The sequence below is a fragment of the Colletotrichum gloeosporioides genome (assembly GCF_011800055.1).
Source record: "Colletotrichum gloeosporioides strain Lc1 chromosome Unknown consensus_63, whole genome shotgun sequence".
Lineage (NCBI taxonomy): Eukaryota > Fungi > Ascomycota > Sordariomycetes > Glomerellales > Glomerellaceae > Colletotrichum > Colletotrichum gloeosporioides.
In genome coordinates this window covers 360603-380586 of record NW_025544708.1, presented here as the reverse complement: position 1 = coordinate 380586, position 19984 = coordinate 360603, and the positions used below count along the sequence as shown (strand labels likewise).

At 53.5% G+C, this 19984-nt stretch overlaps 7 protein-coding genes across 7 annotated transcripts; 4 read left to right on the top strand and 3 right to left on the bottom strand.

Annotated features, from left to right (window-relative positions):
* Positions 1 to 464: 464 nt before the first annotated feature.
* On the bottom strand, positions 465 to 1282 carry GCG54_00003270 (Vesicle transport v-SNARE protein vti1; the record flags this gene model as incomplete). The annotated part of the gene is made up of 3 exons (XM_045403345.1): positions 465 to 552; positions 623 to 1041; positions 1103 to 1282. The coding sequence occupies 3 exons, from the start codon at positions 1280 to 1282 to the stop codon at positions 465 to 467; spliced, it is 687 nt and encodes a 228-aa protein (XP_045261626.1).
* Positions 1283 to 2998: 1716 nt separating this feature from the next.
* On the bottom strand, positions 2999 to 3238 carry GCG54_00003269 (uncharacterized protein; the record flags this gene model as incomplete). The annotated part of the gene is made up of 1 exon (XM_045403344.1): positions 2999 to 3238. A coding segment is annotated over one exon (240 nt), but the record flags the coding sequence as incomplete, so codon positions are not given.
* A 1530-nt stretch (positions 3239 to 4768) lies between these two features.
* GCG54_00003268 (Cytochrome c oxidase assembly protein COX11) lies at positions 4769 to 7812 on the top strand (the record flags this gene model as incomplete). The annotated part of the gene is made up of 7 exons (XM_045403343.1): positions 4769 to 5033; positions 5085 to 5502; positions 5552 to 6338; positions 6878 to 7059; positions 7117 to 7186; positions 7248 to 7701; positions 7754 to 7812. The coding sequence occupies 7 exons, from the start codon at positions 4769 to 4771 to the stop codon at positions 7810 to 7812; spliced, it is 2235 nt and encodes a 744-aa protein (XP_045261624.1).
* Positions 7813 to 8487: 675 nt separating this feature from the next.
* GCG54_00003267 (60S ribosomal protein L26-1) lies at positions 8488 to 9016 on the top strand (the record flags this gene model as incomplete). Its single annotated transcript, XM_045403342.1, has 3 exons — positions 8488 to 8506; positions 8570 to 8682; positions 8738 to 9016. The coding sequence occupies 3 exons, from the start codon at positions 8488 to 8490 to the stop codon at positions 9014 to 9016; spliced, it is 411 nt and encodes a 136-aa protein (XP_045261623.1).
* A 1585-nt stretch (positions 9017 to 10601) lies between these two features.
* Positions 10602 to 11948, top strand: GCG54_00003266 (Arylsulfatase F; the record flags this gene model as incomplete). Its single annotated transcript, XM_045403341.1, has 1 exon — positions 10602 to 11948. The coding sequence occupies one exon, from the start codon at positions 10602 to 10604 to the stop codon at positions 11946 to 11948; it is 1347 nt and encodes a 448-aa protein (XP_045261622.1).
* A 557-nt stretch (positions 11949 to 12505) lies between these two features.
* On the top strand, positions 12506 to 13440 carry GCG54_00003265 (uncharacterized protein; the record flags this gene model as incomplete). Its single annotated transcript, XM_045403340.1, has 2 exons — positions 12506 to 12713; positions 12791 to 13440. The coding sequence occupies 2 exons, from the start codon at positions 12506 to 12508 to the stop codon at positions 13438 to 13440; spliced, it is 858 nt and encodes a 285-aa protein (XP_045261621.1).
* A 553-nt stretch (positions 13441 to 13993) lies between these two features.
* Positions 13994 to 15751, bottom strand: GCG54_00003264 (uncharacterized protein; the record flags this gene model as incomplete). The annotated part of the gene is made up of 1 exon (XM_045403339.1): positions 13994 to 15751. The coding sequence occupies one exon, from the start codon at positions 15749 to 15751 to the stop codon at positions 13994 to 13996; it is 1758 nt and encodes a 585-aa protein (XP_045261620.1).
* Between the last annotated feature and the right edge of the window lie 4233 nt (positions 15752 to 19984).

Here is a 19984-nt window from a genome sequence, read left to right as displayed (position 1 = left end):
GATGTACAGTCTGATTATACCCGTCTAAATGAGGTAAAAAGCGATCCCTCTTTTCCGAAAAGGGTCTTTCACGTGGCGTCTTAACGGCAGGTAGAGAAAAAGAAGAACGAAATTGGTATTTACAAACGAACGACTCGTAATCCCATCTACTGTATGCATGACTTTCAAGTTTGTGTTTTATCGTGGCACGGTTTGATCAAAATAAAAGAGAGAGAGAAAGATTGAGAGAAAGACGTCTCTGTTGCGACTTGCGGCCGGCTTAAAACCCAGACCAGGGGCTTCATTTTTTCACATCGTTATATAACATGCATTGAAGCCCATTCTCTTTGCATAAAACACGTGGGGGGACACATAATACAACAACCCCACGAAGCTCCCGAGAAACAAAAGGCACATCGTGATGATAAACGTACAACCCAAAACTCCGAACCCAGTGGGTGGCTGCTGCTGCCGATGCTGCTGCTTCACCTGAACTTGCTGAAAATAACGGCGACAATAAGGAGAACAAGGATCGTGATGATGGAGATGGTAATCACCCGATTGGTAGCCATCCTACAGCGGACCGGCGTTAGCATTTCGCCATCATTCAAATCCAGTAGATGGGGAAAAGGACGATATTTACCTACGGGCCATCCCCCGCAGTGTCTTGACACTACGGTCCACATATCCCTCGCTCTCAAGGAGGCGGTCATGGGTGTGCTGGATGGTTTCGCGCTGGCGGTGCAGGTCAGCGAGGGTGCTGGCGCCGATGGACTCCGTCTCGTTGGCCAGAGCCTGGGAGGCCTTGAGGCGCTGGGTGGAGCGGTCGAGACGGTCGGTGCCGTTGAGCAGCTGCTGGCGCTGCTCGAGCTGAACGTCTTGGCCGGAGCCTGATGGGTTGTCGGTATAGCGAGCGCCGAAGAGTGCAGCGCGGTCGTCGGCAAGGGAGCGGAGCTTGCGCTTCTGGGAGTCGATGTCGGATTCGTGGTTGCGGAAGCGGGCGTTGATCTTGGAGCGGAGGGTCGTGGGGATGTTTGCCTTTTCGAGGCGCATCTGGGCGAGCTGTGATATGTCACTGTTAGCACCGTCTTGCCTTGCTCAGGGTTATGGGGCTCGCAATTACAAGTTCATCTGCCTCTTCGAGGGCGCGCTCTGCGGAGCTGAGAGCTGCTTTGCGCGGCTCGCCCGAGAGTTCGGGGATCTGGTCGAGCTTCTGGACCAGGTCGGCCTGGACGAGCTTGAGCTCGGCTTCGTAGTCGCTGAAGCGCTCAGAGCCGGGCTCGGTCTCGAGAGGGTTGGACATGTTGGGCGAGTGCTGCGTCGAAGTCGGCGGTTTCGAGGATGATCAGAGGGCTTGGCCAAGCAAGCGTAAGAGATGGTGTTCGCCCTCGACGGCGATTAGGGGACGGCGGATACCCTGGATGGACAGCGGAGCGCCTCCTTTATGGACTTCTGCGTGTAATCTCACAGCGAATGCGGACGTCGTTTCGTCGGGAGTCGAATTGTGGAAACAGATAGGATTGTCGGGAACGTTGATGTTGTAGGAGCGCTGGAACGGCCGGATGCGATCAAAGGGTGGGATGGGGGGCGAGCGATTGCGTTGTTGGAAGGTCGTCGGGCAAGTAGCATGCGTAAGTCTGGACCGGCCTTGGCGACATCATGCTCCCGAGTGGCTGGTGCTCCAATGGGGTCTGACGAGGCGCTCAGGTCCACAGTGGCTAGTGCCCGGCTGGCGGCCGGTGCCTGGAGAACGCCAGAAACACGTGACCAACCTGGACCGTGCGCCGGCTGCTGGCCCCGTCCGCTGCAGGCTTTTAATGGCAGTTTGGCGGCGCAAACGAAGTTCTTTCCTTTCTCTTCTTTTTTCTTCAAGTTGATTATACCCCCGGTTCGAGGAAAACCGGCTCTGCGTCGACTGGCATTTCGGTGCCTGACGGACGTCGAGTTGAACTTAAGCCGGGCAGAAGGATGGTGGGTGTCTCCTTTCGGGAAGATGCCTCGTCACGTCGCTTTTAAGAATTGGGAACTCGATCTCACGTTTTCCGATCCCGTTGAGTGCTCGACATTTTTTCATCGTAGACAATTTTTTGAAGTCTCCAAATGATATGTGTCTCGTAGGCAAGCGACATGAACGCTGCTACGATAGAGAAACTGCCGCGTTCGGCTCACTGTTGGCCTGAAGTTCTCGCGGTGACCTATGTCTGTCTGTATGGGTATTCCGCTGGTGCAGATCCCAAGCATAAGGCAACCGCAACATGGAAACTTCCCGTTCAGACAGTGAACCTATCGCCAAGAATCACAAGATGAAGTTGATGCCTCGTCTTACCGATTTCCTTTAAGTCGTTCTCAAGTACCTAGGCTGGGTGTGAGAATATCTATCTGCCTGACGTCCGACGCAATGCCACGTCTTAAGACAGGGACTCAATATTGCGTGTCCGTCTCGTGAGTAACAGTATAGGCAGACCGACTGCTTCTTGAAATTTTCATGTGACAGTTATCCACTATCGCCCATGTGGGTCAACCAGGCACCGGGAGCACTGGAGGCATCTCGAGAAATTTCTGATGGTAGAGGCGTTGGAAGTGAAGGGATTTCCAGCAGACGCTTTCTGCGCGCTTACCAGGCGCATCGATCATCTATCATGCGCCACGACACAGAACCACGTTCGCAACACAATACACCTGCCTAACTGCCAGTCAAATGGTTGGAACCTGCCTTCGCCCACAAAGACCACTTTGGATCGACTCTCTCCCTCACTTTTCGTGGTTTGCAAAGACAAGTTCTGGCGTCAGCAACATGTTGAGCCGAAAAAGCGGCAATATCAAGGCGGTCACCCGCCTCTTTCTAAAAATTTGCGCCGTCGTCGCCCACCGCAGGCAGAAACCCCCACAGAAAAATCCACTCTGGCCCGTGCGTCTTGGCCGTCCGCCAGAGATCTATATAAGGGCGACCTCTCGACGCGAATCTTAGACTTTTCTTCTTCTTTTTTCCTTATGTCGACAATACTTCAGAGAATCATTTCTATAGTATTCGACCTATTCTTGGTTCCCTACAGGAGCCACAGATCCCACCCTGGTTGATGAATGATATCCTCGACACCCTAGAGTGAAGAACTCTGGTTGCTTTCGCACTCTCCGTTCTGGAGGGCGGTTCTTGCCCTTGAGGCTTGGGCTGTATAGAAGGCGGTGATGATCTCGTCCCTGACTGTGGTCTTGCCCTTGGGCGCACGGTCAGGGTGGGTGTCGATGGACGTCTGACAGGCGTGTCTTTTTTCTCTTTTTCATTGCTGTCTGGGGCTTGCCCTGGTTGCGAAGAAGAAGCTCTCTCCTAGAGTATTCGTGTGTCGCTTGTGTCTCCGTATAATATTGAATGATCACACGTCCGAACTTGCAGTCACTCATTTCTCGAAGGACCGCTCCTGCTGATTTTGCCAGCCACCATTCGAAATTTGTCGCTCGAGGAACCAATGCCAGACCAACGGTCAGGGGTCTCGCGATGCAATAGCTAGGAGTATGCGATGCTGCAGACGCCGGCGATAGTCAACGCCCCTGAGGCGATTATTGGGCTGCGACATGCAAGACGTCTCACCCTTTACGTGTTAAGCTGTCGCGCGGACTCGTCAGATATCAAATAAAGCAGATGCACTGTCAAACGTTGATCCAGATATCAGCCTCCATCAGTCTTCGTTCGACAAGTGTGTAGTCAAGGAAATCGGCCAGCCACCCTGTGGCGTCGGGATCGTGAACAGTCGCAAAGAACGTCGTGACAAGGAGGGGCTGGGGAGCGCTGGGGACTTCTGAAGATCAGGCGCGCAGGTTGCAGGGATTGTCAATGCAAGCGTCATTGCGCCTGGGAGCTCCGGCAGCAGAGTTTCGTTTCATCGCATCGTGATCCGCGGCCGAACCGAACGCTCCCTTTCCCGACACACATTTGCATACCGTCTCTCCTCCTCCTCGTACCCCTTCTCCCTCGTCGCTGTCAAAACTTATCTTAAAAACATCAAAACTTATCTTAAAAACATCGGAGGACGCACCCGGTGCAGCTTGTTGGTAGCCACGTGTCGATCGCTCTACAGTCCAGTCCTCTGAGGGATACCCATATCGGATCCATACCGGAAACCCACGAAACGGAGCAGGAATGGCGCCAGGTCAGCCGCTGTAAGTTGTTCGTTCTGTTGTTCCCTGTCTATCTGCACGTCTTCCTGCCAGTGGATTTTCCATCCTTTTCCCGTACAAACGCTTTCCCACATGCTCGTCCACCAAGTATCTGCATGTTACCACTGCTGCCGCACTCCCCTCCCCCCGAACCCGTCCGTCACCTGCGCGAGTTGCAGCACTAGGTGCATTGGTCCACAGCCCGGTGTGTGCGGTGTGTGCAACCATGCCCACCACATTCGCCTCCTCAGACTCCTCAAACTCCCAGAGACTCTCGAGACTTAGTTCTTCTCCAAAAGCCCAAGTTTGGGATGAGCGGTGGCGCGGGGTTGGCATGTGCGAAACCCGTCCATCCCATTGTTCTTCTTCCCCAAATCGACGCCCGTGGCTTGCACCTTGGACCCCGCCATTCCAAGACATTTCGGGCTGAGAGCTGCGCAAGCTGCGAAGCTTACCGGCCTCCCTGATTCCTGTCTCTTTCTTCTGCCCGCTCTTGCCTTTTATACACCTTATGTTACTGTAACATCGCAAAATCTCTTCTCAACCTTGCACCTACGAGACGTGGCTTGGCCAAACTTGAGGCTCTGCATTGTTCGTACCGTTTGCAGGTGTCTCAGTGATGTCTACTGCTTCAATAATGCCCCGTCGACCTCCGTCGTTGGAATCCGTGGGTTCTGTGGGCTCCCCCATTGACCCGAAGCTTAGGAAAAAGGTCGCCGTCGTCGGCAGTGGATGTGCCGGCATTGCTGCCCTCTGGGCGTTGAATCGAAGTTATCATGATGTCTACATGTATGAGGCCGCGTCGAGGCTCGGTGGACACACGAATACCGTAACTTGGAAGAATGGAAAGTACGAGACGAGGGTCGACACGGGATTCATCGTCCTCAACGCGGCGACGTACCGTGAGTCCACCATACTGGCCAGATGAGGGCTTCTACTCACACGGTGAACAGCAAACTTCATCAACTTCCTGAAGAGGGTCAAGGTGGATACGGTCCCGACGGAGATGACGTTCGGTGTAACGCGAGATCACGGCTTATTCGAATGGGCCGGCACGAGCTTGGACGCCCTCTTTTCCCAGCGCAAGAACATCTTTTCGCTGCGCATGTGGAGGATGATCTTCGACATCATTCGCTTCAATCAGTTTGCCCTGGACTTGTTGATGGTCGATGATGAGAATGATGCCGCCGCAATGAATGGGTACAGCAAGGGAGCAAAGCGGGAGGAGACGATTGGCGAATACCTCGATAGGGAAGGCTACTCGGACGCCTTCAGGGACGACTACCTTATTCCCATGACCGCTGCGGTGTGGAGCACGAGCCCAGACAAGTGTACACTCGATTTCCCGGCTGTCACCCTCGTTCGTTTCATGTAAGTGTTTCCCGCTGATGGACAATTGTTGATGCTGACATCAATGCAGGTGGAATCACCATCTCCTGTCAACCATTTCGACCAGACCGCAGTGGCTCACCCTGAAGAAATGTGGAAAGTCATACATTGACGCCGTGATGCACGGGTTCCCTTCAAACCACCTCTTCCTTAACACGCAAGTTACCCAGGTCACGAGCGAGGAGGACGGCAGAGTACGAGTCCACACCCACAACGGAAAGTCCGACGTATACGACCATGTCATCTTGGCAACTCATGGAGACCAGGCCCTCAGGATAATTGGGTCATCCGCAACGCCAGAGGAGAAGGAGATTCTGTCTGCGTTCAAGACGTCAGAGAACTCAGTCGTGCTGCACTCCGACCTCTCGCACATGCCAGCCTCAGAGAAGGCCTGGTCGAGCTGGAACTACCTCACTCTCTCATCACCCTCAACTGGGAAGCAGAATATTGACCAGGTCTCCTTGACGTACAACATGAACATTCTGCAGCATATCCCCCGCGAGACCTTCGGCGATGTCCTCGTCACGATGAACCCCCTGCACCAGCCGAACCCGGACACGATCCAGGGCTCTTTCACTTACCGCCACCCCCTCTATACCCCGGAGGCCGTTCGCGCACAGAAGCTCCTGCCACGCATTCAGAACAAGCGTGGAATCAGTTACGCCGGAGCGTGGACGAAGTACGGCTTTCACGAAGACGGCTTCAGCAGCGGTCTGCACATTGCACAGGATCACCTCTACGCGAAGCTGCCGTTCCAGTTTGTCGATTCCACGTATAGCCGAGGGAGGAAGCCCTCACTGGGACTTGCTGATTTATTTGTGAGACTCATCATTCTCATAATTCAGGTTTTTGTCGTGAGGGTGTTGGAGAGAGCCATTGGCGCAGCGCTGAGGGTCGTTACTCCGCGTGCAAACCGCCTGAAAAGGGCCGTCAAGAACGGGAAGGCTGCATGAGGCAGCGTACAGGCTGGCAAACCACCGTAAATAAATACCTACCTATTATATTCCCATCATCCAAAGAAAGGTCGATACTACACAGATATGCAGGTGTCGTGTCGATGCATGCAAGTCCGCAGCCGCCCAGGAAGTGAAGCACATGCCCCTGGGACCTACAGCGGGATGTCCACCCAGCCCCTTAGCGCAAAGACCCCTAAAAACCGCTAAAGTCAAAGCCCGGTGGTGCGGATCAAACCCCACCCGTCCCGGCACCTTCGGCGTCTGCCGGCGCTCCAGAAGCTCAACCCACCTCACCTCGAATTCCCGAATGGCATGATACTCACACGCTCCATCCTCAAATCGCAAAATCGTCCGCGATCATGAACGCCTTACCGCGCCTCCCATGGCGACAGTCGGCGCAGAGATGGAACTGCTTCTTTTGCCAACACGCCCGCCCCTCCCCTCGAAACCTTGCCTCTCCCGCCGCCCGCCGCGCCGCATCGACCACACCTTCGCCGAAGCAGCAAACCGGTCCTAGCTTCGGCGGCGCCCCGTCCATGGAACAGGTGCATGCGCATTACAGACGGAAGAACGCTACGACAGCGTAGGAACACATACATATTCAATTGGGCCTCGGAAAGGTTGCTAAGAGAGTACGCAGGTACTACACCCTCAGCGTCATCCTTGGTACGGTCGCATTGTCATACGGTTCTGTACCTCTTTACAAGATGGTGCGCATTCCCTTCTCTTTCTTCAGATATGCAATCCGCAAAGCTGACCCCTCTGTTCTAGATCTGCCAAACAACAGGCTGGGGTGGCCAACCCATCCGTGCCCACGGCCCCGACGTCGACTACAGCGAAGACGGCCTCGCCTCGCGCCTGGTCCCCGTGACCTCGGCCAACCGCATCCGTGTCACATTCAGCTCCTCCGTCTCCGACGTGCTCCCATGGAAGTTCACGCCCCAGCAGAGGGAGGTGCGCGTGCTCCCCGGCGAGACGGCGCTGGCGTTTTACACCGCGACGAACACCTCCGACACGGACATCATCGGCGTGGCGACTTACAGCGTGACTCCTGGGCAGGTGGCGCCGTACTTTAGCAAGATCCAATGCTTTTGCTTTGAAGAGCAGCGGCTGAACGCGGGCGAGACGGTCGATATGCCCGTCTTCTTCTACCTTGATCCGGATATCGTGAACGATGTCAATATGCGCGGTATCGAGACCGTGACGTTGAATTATACATTCTTCAGTACGTTTCGTTGGTTCGTACAGTGTTGGGTTGTTGCTAACAGGTTGAGCAGAGGCCAAGTACGACGACAATGGCAGGTTCAAGGCACCTGTGCCGATTGAGCAGAAGTAACCTTTGACCTGAACGAATCCGCACTGCGGGATATCGCCACTCCAATACCATCCACCGAAACACTACTGTATAAAAAGATTGGGCTCCTACGCCCGTGTCATACTATGAAGCCATGGCATTTCAAAAGGAGGGGCATTTTGACAGGCGTTTACAGGCTACAAGCATCTGAGGACATGAAGTAAGCGACATGTAGGTGGACATCTGTAGGATATCATTCCGACAATGGTCAGAAAATACCACAGGCCTGTGAACATCGTAAATGCAACCGAGAAGCATGACGCTTGAATGGCCGTGCAAAATTATATTCAGATATTCCGTGAGAAGCTCACTTTAGAGAAGGAAAAAGTGCATGACTTCATTGTCTGGACTCGTCCCTTGGTAAATACACTGGCGACATGCGAGCTGAGATTCGTTATCTTATCGCCGATGCCGCGGACCTTCGAAAGTTTAGGCAGGTACAGAAGCTTGGACCATCGCTCAGGAACCATCACGTGGACCACCACCTAGGGCAGTTTTTGGTCACGTGCCAGCCGGCAGCAGAATTTTATGTGGGCGTGCAAAATCGACCATTGCCTGTCGAAACTTTTTTTCGCTTTTCTTTTGGCCATTCCGCTCTCCGACAACCATCAAGAACTCATTCCCGCCCAACGACGTTCCTACTAACGCCCAGCCAAAATGACCAAGGTTAACAAGAGTACGTTCAACTGCTATTCTTGCGGTCAATTGACAAAAAAAAAATGCTGACTTTTCCACAAAGTGGTTCACTCCAGCCGCCGCAAGTCGCGTGCTGCCCACTTCGGTGCCCCCTCCAGCACCCGTCGCTTCATCATGAGCGCTCCCCTCTCCAAGGAGCTCCGTGAGAAGTACAACGTACGTCAACCCGCCATGACGGTTTTCCGAACGACAGATACTGACTCCCACAAAGGTCCGCAGCATCCCCATCCGCAAGGACGACGAGGTCACCATCGTCCGCGGCACCAACAAGGGCCGTGAGGGCAAGATCACCTCCGTCTACCGCCTCAAGTACGTCGTCCACGTCGAGCGCGTCGTCCGCGACAAGGCCTCCGGCCAGTCCGTCCCTCTGGGCATCCACCCCTCCAACGTCGTCATCACCAAGCTCAAGCTCGACAAGGACCGTGAGTCCATCCTTGAGCGCATCAAGGTCGGCCGCGAGCTCCGCGTCAAGTCCACCGCCTCCGCCTAAATTTTCTCCAATGTCAATGATGACGACCATCCCAGCCTGAGCAGGGTTTGAAAAAGTTCTGTCTCTGGCTGGGATTCACCCAACGATCAGCGGCAATTCAAGGGACAACACAAAACGGTATTACTCAAAAGCACGGCGGCGGGAATGACATACTACGATATCCATCGACGGCGTTTTGCGATGACGACGCAATACCTTGAACGCGTTTTGGCAATGGCATTGCCTGGAATGGGAAAGGACATGAGGGAATCACAAGGCTAAAAAGCAAAAAAGTTTCTAGAAAATCAAATGAGAAATACTCTTTCTCAATGGCCACTTCCACGTCTTCCGTGAAGTGCTCCATGGGAGGTCCTCCCGAAGCCACCATCGCCCGCCCCTCCTGGGGCGATGCTGTCTTGGGGCCACACCCCCCTTTCTGCTACACACATCTTGTGACCTGCTAACCTGACCACAGCACTGCTGGCGAAGAGGATACTCGTTCCCTTACATGAAATTGGAATGTCCTCTCAACGGTAGGTCCGTCGTAGAAGTTCGTGTGCATGTACGCTAGGATATCTCCGCGTTAACCAACAAGATCCATGGTTTTCGAGGTATACGACTGGCGAAGAGTAAACCGGTAGGAGAGACTTTTCCAATTGGAATCACCACTCTCCTGCTCTCGCCCGAAGATTTTCACTGAGCTTTGTCTATGAGGTCGGAAATTTGATGGTGAGGTACATACTTTCTCCTTGCGTTTTGTCTTTTGGCATGAACCCCGGTTGTCTTGAAAAGATCCGACGCAATTGCTGTCAGGTAGCCCAAGGTGCTGCGCACACAGCTACGTTCAAGTAGGTAGCTAGGTTACAAGGCCAATACAAACAGTTTCCAGTACTCTCGTTTCTCTCCCCCACACCTGCCGTCCATGGGCGCTACCAAAGGCCGCCGCCAATTGCAATATGAATCGCTCTTGAAGCCAAGTGATGCTGCGGAAGACGCTCAACTAGCGGGAAGTTCTCGAGAATGAAGGCTTGATTGCAAGCTTTCGTACTTGACTGAATCATCTCGCTCAGTTCCGCGTTTTCACCCGGTGGATCTTGTAAGTTGGCGGAACAGTCGCAGTCGCTACTTGAGACTGAAGCCAAAGTAAGCCATCAGGGATTCAACGATACATTGGTTTATCATTCATATCTATTGCATTTTCTATGGAGGAGGGAAGAGGAGGTTGGCTGGGGTTGACATCTTACAAGTGCATGGCATCAATACATCAGTGGCTGCACTTGCTCACCTTCAAAAGTTGTTGCGCGATACCATTCTCCTCGAGCTGGATTTTGTCCTGGTTCAATCTTACTTTGGCCAAATGCGAAACAGCAGCAAAGCGCAAACGGGAATGCTTTGTTAGTCATTTTCCGACTGTCTGTCTCATGATTCAGCAGCGCAACGGAGGTCATCTCCGTCCGGTAACGCGATCGGAGGTCAGCGACAACGGCCATCAGGCGAACGCCGGTCGCCCATTATGCATATAACTTCATTGTCGAACTCAGGCTGGTTGACGCAGGAGACCAAATTCAAACAGCCCATTGATACGGTACTCTTCTTGCGCTCAAAGATGTCTCGCGATCCAAATCGACCAAATATCGTCCTAGCTCTAGCCGACAATCTGGGCTGGGGAGAGCTGGGATGCTACGGCGGAGGCGCTCTCCGGGGCGCCGCGACTCCCCGAATCGACAAGCTCGCTACCGAGGGCCTCCTCTTGCACAACTTCAACGTCGAGAGCGACTGCGTGCCCACGCGGTCCGCGTTGATGACGGGGCGCCACCCCATCCGGACGGGATGCCGGCAGTCGGTTCCGGCCGGCTTCCCGCAAGGTCTCACGCCGTGGGAGAAGACGCTCGCCGAGTGTCTCAAGGACAACCACTACGCCACCGCACACCATGGGAAGTGGCATCTGGGCGACGTTCCCGGGCGGTACCCGTCTGATCGCGGTTTCGACGAGTGGTTCGGGATCCCGAGGACCACGGACGAGACGCAGTTCACCTCGGCCATCGGATACACGCCCGAGGTCGCGGAGCTTCCGTACATCATGAAGGGTGTGGCTGGGGAGAATTCAGAGAATGTTCGCATCTATGACCTCGAGGCTAGGCGGCTGATTGACGAGATGTTGGTCGAGCGATCAAAGGATTGGCTTACACGGCAGGTGGAGGCAGAGAAGCCCTTCTTCCTCTACCACCCTCTCGTCCACCTTCACTTCCCGACCCTGCCCCACAAAGACTTCGCTGGGAAGACGGGGCAGGGTGACTTTGCGGACTCGATGGCCGAGATGGACTACCGCGTTGGCGAGCTGTTGGATCACGTCGATTCCTTGGGGGTCAGGGACAACACCATCTTCATATTCGCCTCGGACAACGGGCCCGAGTTCAGAGAGCCATACCGGGGCACCGCCGGCCCCTGGTCCGGGACGTACCACACGGCCATGGAGGGAAGCCTGCGCGTGCCGTTCATCATTCGCTGGCCTGGCCAGGTCCCGGAGGGCGTGATGTCCAACGAAATCGTCCACGTCACAGACATCTTCACAACGGTGCTAGCCATCACCGGGTCCAAGTTGCCAAAGGACCGGCCAATCGACGGCATCGACCAGACGGCGTTCTTCAAGCAGCCAAGCACGGTCAAGTCCGAGAGGGAGGGGTTTCTCTTCTACATCAAGGAGGAGTTGCGGGCCGTCAAATGGAAGGACTGGAAGCTGCATCTGGTGTGGGAGCCCAAGGTCAACCAGTCCTCGGGCCACCTCGAGTCGCCGTACTTGTTCAACACCGTGAGGGACCCGAAGGAAGAGACGGACATCTTGGCCTTCAACACGTGGGTCTTGCAGCCGATGATGAGGTTGAGGACAGAATTTCAGAAGAGTTTGATGAAGGACCCGGCGCCGCCTGATCCGTTGAAGGACTTCTTCCGTTGAGGAGCTTGAGCATGCTTTTAGCTTTCATTTGGCTGTGTGAAAATATCATTGCCGTTCGTCGCGCACTTGTCGATCCAAGGCTGAAGCCGTCAGGTTCTAGACCTTGTCCAAAATCTCACCATGGACAGTAGTGAGAACAGCCGTGGAACCCTGTCTTACTGTGAACAGCTATGCCCCGATAAACGACTTATGCAACTAGATGATTCAATTCTCGTCTCAAGTATGACCGAAAACATAGACTAGCCCCATTCTGTGAAAATCTGAGTGCAAGCATCAATGTCATGGTAGTCAAGATTTCGTGAAACAGCCCGCCTGCATAAAGTCTGGGACATGGTCCCTGTCCCGGGGGTCTGGCTGCGTGTTTCAATTTGATTGTTTCTCTGATTGACATGGCTCATTGTTCTCCCTTGAGACCCTCCAACCCAAATCAAGCTTCAAGCTAGATACTCAAGAAGCCATGGCATCTTCAACAACTACCAACCAGACGTTGTTGCAAACAGTCTTTTACGATTCAGAGGGCTACTCGTCTTTGCAGAGAACCTTTGCACTTCCGCTGCATGCCGTTCCTTTTACTCCCCCAGCCAGAACATGCACCTATTTCCCCAGGTCCATCTTATGCAACGAAGTCAAGACTTAGAGCATCACTCGTGGAGTCAGCTGCTGGGCCGACAAATTCATTACTTCTTCAGCAGCTTCTTTTCCTGAAGAATGTTTCCCAACGACTTAAAAAGATGTGCAGTCCCCAGCGGGCGATGATTTCATTACGTTCACCTCGGCTCATCCATGGCGACTCCCGCTTTGATTAAGAAAGGGTACTTCCGCTGACAATGTTCTGAATGTAGGTGAAGCGTCCACTTTAGGATACCCGGGCACAGCATGTATCAGCGGCTGGACACCCGCATGTACGACTTCCCTTACCTACAACGTCCCCACTGGCAAATACGTCCAAACTTGGTGTTGTCCCCCAGGAGGGTGGAATTGTCTAACAGCTTCCATCGGCCCACCATGGCGGGATTGTACGAGTCTTCTTCAGACGCCAACAGAGGTCTGGATCAGGGCTTCTGAAAGCGGAGGAAAACCGATTTATGGCTCTTACAGAAAAGTTTCGGTATCGGATCCGTCGAGTTCGGGGCCAATCTATATCACTCACCCGGTGTTCCCGCTCTACGGCAAGGATGTTGATTTCGACACTCAAAGCGGAGGAGGAAATGATTTGTCGCCGGGAGCTTTAGCTGGAATTGTTGTAGGGATAGTTGTTGGACTTCTTGCTCTGGTTGTAGGTGTCTTGTTCGTCGGCTTGCGAAAGAGGCAGAAAAGGGACGAACGTGTTTCTCGGTCTGGGGTTACTCCCACTGAAGGAGACCACAATCACCATGGTGTGACTTATGATAGCAAGCACGGTGTTTTGGGTTATGGCCCTGAAGAGAGAGAGATGGAAATCATATACCCGACGCGATTGAGCTGTCCTCAAATACAAGGGCTGCAGAGGTAGAAGGGAATAGTCGTCCCGTTGAATTAGCATCGTGAAGTAATTGATATGGCTGCCTTTCGCCGCTTACGAGACATTCTCCGATTATTCCAGCCAGTCACCAGCAGAGAGACAAGACACATGGGAAACAAACATCATCATGAGCTTTTATATTCGGGTAGTATTCACTATATCTCCGATCTTAGCGTACTTGATACTTCTATATGGACAATAGTACTGGAGAAAACGATAGGGATAGAGATGATGGACGACGGAGACAGCGAAGACGACAGTATATGATAATAGTACAGGAAATTAGAGGCGATATACGGATTACACGCGTGTGGTGAACATTGCCCGGCTAACAAAACTCATCATCACATCACATCAAATTATGAATATGGAACACAATGCGATGACGAAGTTGTATTGTGCATTATCAACCTCTCCGTCTGTTTCCGTCACCCCTATCTCTCATCGTCCCCCATCGTCCCCCTTCGTCCCCCATCGTCCCCATCCGTCTCCCTCCGTCTCCCTCGGCCTCCTTCGTCTCTCTCATCTCGGTTTCTCTCGTCTCTTAGACGGCTTTGAGTTTGTCGACATGGCCAACAAGACTGGGGACAATATCGCTATTGTCAGCGATGTTGCTGAATTGGACACTCATATCGGTGCCGATCTGACTGAAAGGGGTCCGCGACCCTTTGACCTTGCCCAAGGAAATCTGGGCGTCCCTAACATGGCCTTTATCGTTCATCACGACGTTAAGGTATTGGCCCAACGTTTTGACGCGGTCCTTGGTACGTTCAACGCATAGGCGACCCGTTTTGCGCATCTCGGCTAGGTTTTCTTCGATGCCTTGGAGGTCTAATTGTAGACCGGCGAGCGCGTCCAGGCGAACACACGCATGAGCACTTTGCTCATCTTGGGGTGTCAGGGGCTGGTCTGTGAGGTAATAAACCAACATGCCGATCTCGGTAAGACCGCTTGAGAGCTGGCTCCTGATCATGGTCATCTTGTCGTTCAGCTTGCCCTGGTCCATCGCGATCTTCATGCTGTAAATCAGTAGCAGGAGATCCGCCAGGTACTTCTCGCATCTCTCGACGGTTCGAAGGAGCTTGTCCCGGTTCGCTTCCCTCGTGCGGTCGTCAGTCGTCTGGCCCTTGTCGCAAGGCCGGCTTCTCCGGAGGCACTCGAGGCAAGTAATGCCGCCCGGGACGGAGTTGCACCTCAGCTTTGACTTTCTGCACCCAGAGCAGGCTTTCTTGCCGACTTGTCTTTTGTTGGGTTTCTTTTCCACCCTGTTGCCTGCGGTGTTGGCTCTGAGGGCTTCAGGGACGATGAGAGGCTGAGGTGGGGCCAGAGACAGGTCGGCGTCCGCGTCGTCGTCGTCGCCGTTGCCGTTGCCCTCGTCGTTGCCGTTGCCGTTGCCGTTGCCGGAGATCGGGGCCCGGCCCGGGGTAGAGAGCTGACCGGCGACGGGGAAATCTATGTCCATATGTCCGGACATATTGTGGATAGGGCCCGGGACTGTGTCCTCAAGGAGCGCCGGATCAATATTCTCGGCCCCGGGGACTGAGTCTACGTCCATGTATTCGGACGGCTTGGGGACCTGGGCGATGGTCCGAGGATCGAAGCCACCGGTACCTAAGAAACCAGTACCGGGGTTCGCCATCTGTTGGGTGACGACCCTTTGGCAGCTGTTGCCGCCGTTGTTCTGAAGTTCAGCCGGGTTGACGTACTGGGGCTGGCTGGGCAAGGTGTTGGCAACATTCGATTGGTAGTTACCATAAGGGCTGTATGGGGAGTTGTAGCAGGGGAGCTGGGTACAGGCTTGTGATTGGAAGGTGGCCTGTCCGCTGTAAGTCCCCTCAGTAGCGATGGCTACCTTGTCTTGCTCCAAGCCCAAGAGGTTGCTCGAGAACGGGACTGGGTGATTGTTGAGAAGGTCGATGGCGGCAGATAGCTCTTCTACGGTGCCATTGGGGCAGGCCTGTGCAATGGCGGCATCTACCTGCTCTAGGGAGAGCTGGGGCAATGTCTGTGGGTCGAACGGGGCCTGTCCATTGTTCGCCTCGTCGGTAGCGATGGCTACCATGTCTTGCTCGGCGTCTAAGAGGTTGTTTGGTGGCGACTGGGCGTCAATTCGGAGTGTTTCGGTGAGCCTCTCGTAAAAGACTTCGTCCTCCTCTTCTACATGGAAGTTAAAAAGTTCCTCGTTGGTGGCCGGGGGGAAGGCCTGGGGGTGGATTTCATTGTTAGAACTAACAACGTCGTCCGAACCCGCTTGGGTGACGCCCCTCTCCATCAACTGCTCGTTTTGACTCTGGTGATCCATTGGTTCAATATGCCAATAGAGTCAGGGGTTGGGTGTATGGAGTATTGCCCGCTAGTACACACGGGGTAAAAGGGGGTGTATGAGGAAACCGAAAATGTGTGTACGGGTAATTCAGACGAATAGAAGGGCAGTGACCGATGGTGAAGATGATGGAAGACGGCGATGTATCGTTGCGATAATGGAAGACAAGAGAGAATCTGACCTATCGTTACGATGATGCAGAGGAGGGAAGAAACAAGGCAGACTACTCGAGCTGCGAATCTTTCTCTATATACTTTGAGATTAGGAACCTCTCGAGCTTGTGGCATACATATTTACAGACCTTTGCAACTCCCAACAGCCATTTCACACCTGGAAGTTGTCTGGTGATTCCACCGATGACTCTGGCTAGTTGCCACCCCGTTTGGGCTGACCACATTGCACCCTCTATGGTCACGACTTGAGGCTTCACGACGCCGCCCATTTGAGTTTACAGTCCGCACTGAAGAAGATCAAAGGGGTTTTGGAGCTCGATGAGGATATGTCATCGGCAGCTGCGCACCAATGACGAGGGTACAACCTGCCCCATAGCCATTCATGCGCGTCCATCCTCTGGAGTACTTCATCTTTACCCGGCCGAAAAGTCCCGAATAGCCCCAGATATCTGACTTCAGCAGAGATTTAGTTCGTGACCTGGGTAGACAATAACATGGGCGAGTGAGTCAGTTTTGAGCCCGCTGACCATGAGTTGCGACATTGCTGGCGAGCGAGACAGTGTAAGCAACACGGGAACATGCTGAAAGCTTGTAGGGAAAAGCTTGACGACGCCAGAGAAGCAAAAAGAAGCGCTGAAGAGGTATCCTGTCGGTGTCGATGGGTAAGAAATGCAGAAAATGACGGTGTTATGCGCATATCAAGTCGACTTACCTGAGCACCAGGGTTTACCGAATTGTCAGGGTGTACAGGCATTTTCTTTCGGTTCCGTCACAACTCTCAAAAACTTCACTACAGACTCGATCGGAAAGCTATCAGTTTGGTTCAAATTGGATGCGCAGTCGCGAGCAATTGAGAACATCCCACTATTTCTGCCGAGCGATGTCGTCGAAATTATCGGGGCGCTGCGCTTACACTGGAATCAGGGGCAACCAGGCACTGGTAACGACAGCCAGGGGAGCGACCAACCTGATTGGCCTGCTGGGCGCCTTCGCACGGGTGTTCCTGGAAAAATCGGGGACATGTGCGTCCGCGGAGATTTTTAAGGTTCCCCGCAAGCCATCCCCGCCAGGCACCCTTGTCCGTAAAACAACGACATGTGGTTTACAAAGCAGCAGGATAGGAGTGTAAGTGGCCGTAAACGAGCGTCCAGCGCCTCCCAAGGCCATCAATTGGCGAATAAAAAGTCACAATGTGAGTCAAGTGTACATCTGAATCTTTTCCGACAAGGTATACAGCGCGAGCTTGGTGGCGGTGCACTGCTTCGGCCCTCCTGCTCTGCCTGCCCAGGATGCTCCCCGGGTGTGAAGGGGCCAAAATTTCATGCCTGGGAGACGATTTCAACCCTGTTGGTGTTCTTCTCGTAATAACTCCGTGGTACTACCTGGCTCATTGAAGAAGCGTCTGGAAAAGAAAGAGAGAGAGAGCACATCCGGGTTGGTGCTGCGCTACCGGAGACGGGGCGCCCTCTCCCCTTCGCTACCTTTCGAGACTGAGAAGAGAGACCGAGAAATATGATATTAGTAGACAGATAGTGAACATGACAAGGACAAGGTAGAATATGCGTCGGTCGCGATCAAGGAATGGGCATGACGGCTGTTGAACGATGGCTGGGTGTCTGCAGACTCTCAGGGGGCGTTCATATCATGCTAGCTTGACCACGAGTGTCTTTCAAAAGAGAGCAGGATATCGATAATTTTGATATTCGCATTGATTACATCTTGATGGCAAGCGTCTGGACGGCCGTCATTTGCAACGCCTGCGTTGGGTCGATGCGAACGAAGGATCCAAGGAGTCGCAGCCCAACCAAGTTAAGCGATCCATCCAATTGACAAACCGACGTTGTGTATGTGTCGCTGGTATCATTTGTTGCTATCGACGTTCTCGTGTTATTAAAGGAATTGGAGCTTCAGTGAGCCAGTGTCCGTTTATATAGGATGCGATCACGATAATTGACATTCAGGGGTGGATATCACAACACAAGTGACGCTCACACCCAGTTAGATATCAGCATAAATAATATATCTAACGCAGTATATCTCAGACTCAATTGCCGCGAAACGAAATGAAATGCGATAGCAATATCAAAGGTCAAAATGGCAAAAGAGTTCACCCACCGGTGTGGGCTAATCTCTGGTGCACATGCCGGGAATTTTCGATCGATCGGTAGTTTTTGCCTGTCGTCGCGTAGGCTCGAACCCATATCCTCCACACCACCCTCCTTGATCCTAGACCTCATACCACTGTGCCAGCGGCCAAGGCGTCCCTTGGCCGCTGACGAAAGAGTTGGTCCTGCGTTGATCTATATCCCCCCGGGTTCTGCTTTTGCTGTAGTCCGTATGATCCGTTGTGGTCGTGGTTGACGCGATTCTTTGTGTTGTGCCCTCACCTTGCGCGGCTGCCTGGTCCGGGGCCCACGTTCTCTCTCAGCTGCCACGTGAGGCGATCGCGAAGCTGCGAGTATTGTAGTGTCCCTCTAGTAGTTGAAGCTGACGATATTATCCTCCCTCTTCGGCCTGAAGTTTTCTTTCTCGCGCATTCTTATCTCACCACAACGACGGGCCACTCACTCGCCATTGCCCCTACTCTTTGCTTGGGAATCGTCCACGCCCCGAGAGAAAACAACAACTAGACGCAGCCCCCAAATTCACCTGGAAACTGGTTTTCATTCATCTCACCCAATCTTTCTGCCCATCTCACTCACCCTTATGAATTTGAGTCTATCGTGGCAGCTCCTCACACGTCCCCTTTCGCAGCCCCCCCCTCCTCTCGCCCAACCCTTCCTCTCGCTCATCCCTTCCTCTCGCCCACCCTCCTGCCTGTCGAGTTTCTCCGACACGCCCCTTCACTTACACCCCACCCCACCCGTTCGCTTCTGCACAGTGTACCTTGCCTCAGTTTGGCGCACACCCTGCGCACACCCTTCCTTTCTTCCAAGTGTGCGTTGTACCACAAAGGTCAATTGGAGGCACCGCGATGGTGCGCAGTGAACCACGACTGCTCCCATCTTGCTCGACAGTTGGAAACCAATGGCTCCTGAGCCGTTGCTGGAAGTGTATCATCCACTTGAGGTACCTGGATATTGTGGTCAGAGAAGCCGTGGCTTCTTCATTCCCGAAAATCTCGCCCCTTCCTGGCTTCATCGTGGCCCCTTCCCAACGGCACACCAACAGTCAGTCAGAGGACACAAGAAAGACCTTGCTGCTCGCCAATCGGTTTGGCACCAAGGTCGATACGCTAAAGATTCGCTATCCAGCAAAGTATGGTGGCCTCTCGAGAGGGAAGGTGGACCGGGCAAGTACCTGCTGCGTACGGTTCTTTCCGAGAACTTCCACCATCTTCACTTGGCCTTCACCGCTCTGAACTCTATGCATGGGTGAGAATTTGTTCTTACTCATCGAAAGACTTGGGAACTTTCTAGAGATGTCTGACAAAGCTGAACCGTAGACCCCAGCACATAGCAGCGCTCCAGGTACTTCGTATGGAGTGGCATTCTCGAGGTTTGCTACAAGATTTCAGTACCATACCTAGGTACCTAGCAGACGTGGTGAAGTGATTGAGAAATGCCTTTGCCTGAGAAACTAGATGGTCGATAGTTTTGCTGCTGTAGGCCTGACTCCCCAGAAGAGCCACCGAACTCCATGATGATAGCAGGAGGTGCTTACAGGAAGACATCATCTTTGTATATCGTGCTGCAACTTAGGTTACTGATCAATGGATATCCAAATATCATCAAATTCTGTGCTTAGGGAATGGATCCTGTGTTGCAAAAGAACGACCTATGCAGAAACCAATGCTTCCAGAATGGCAGCTACACCAAGCCTAAATGGCACAGCCAAAGTACCAGCCCCCCGTCGGGGATACTCGGCCTCGGAATCGGCGTAGCTGCACCATATATGGCCATCGTTTGGCGATGAAAGGTACTGGTATCGGTAGCTGCAATACCAGGGCAGGTACCTGACAAGCTGCTGGGTGAAGAGGTGGTACCTCGGTAGAGCAGACGACGGCTCAGACAATCCCTGGCGGAGGCACCTTGTCAAC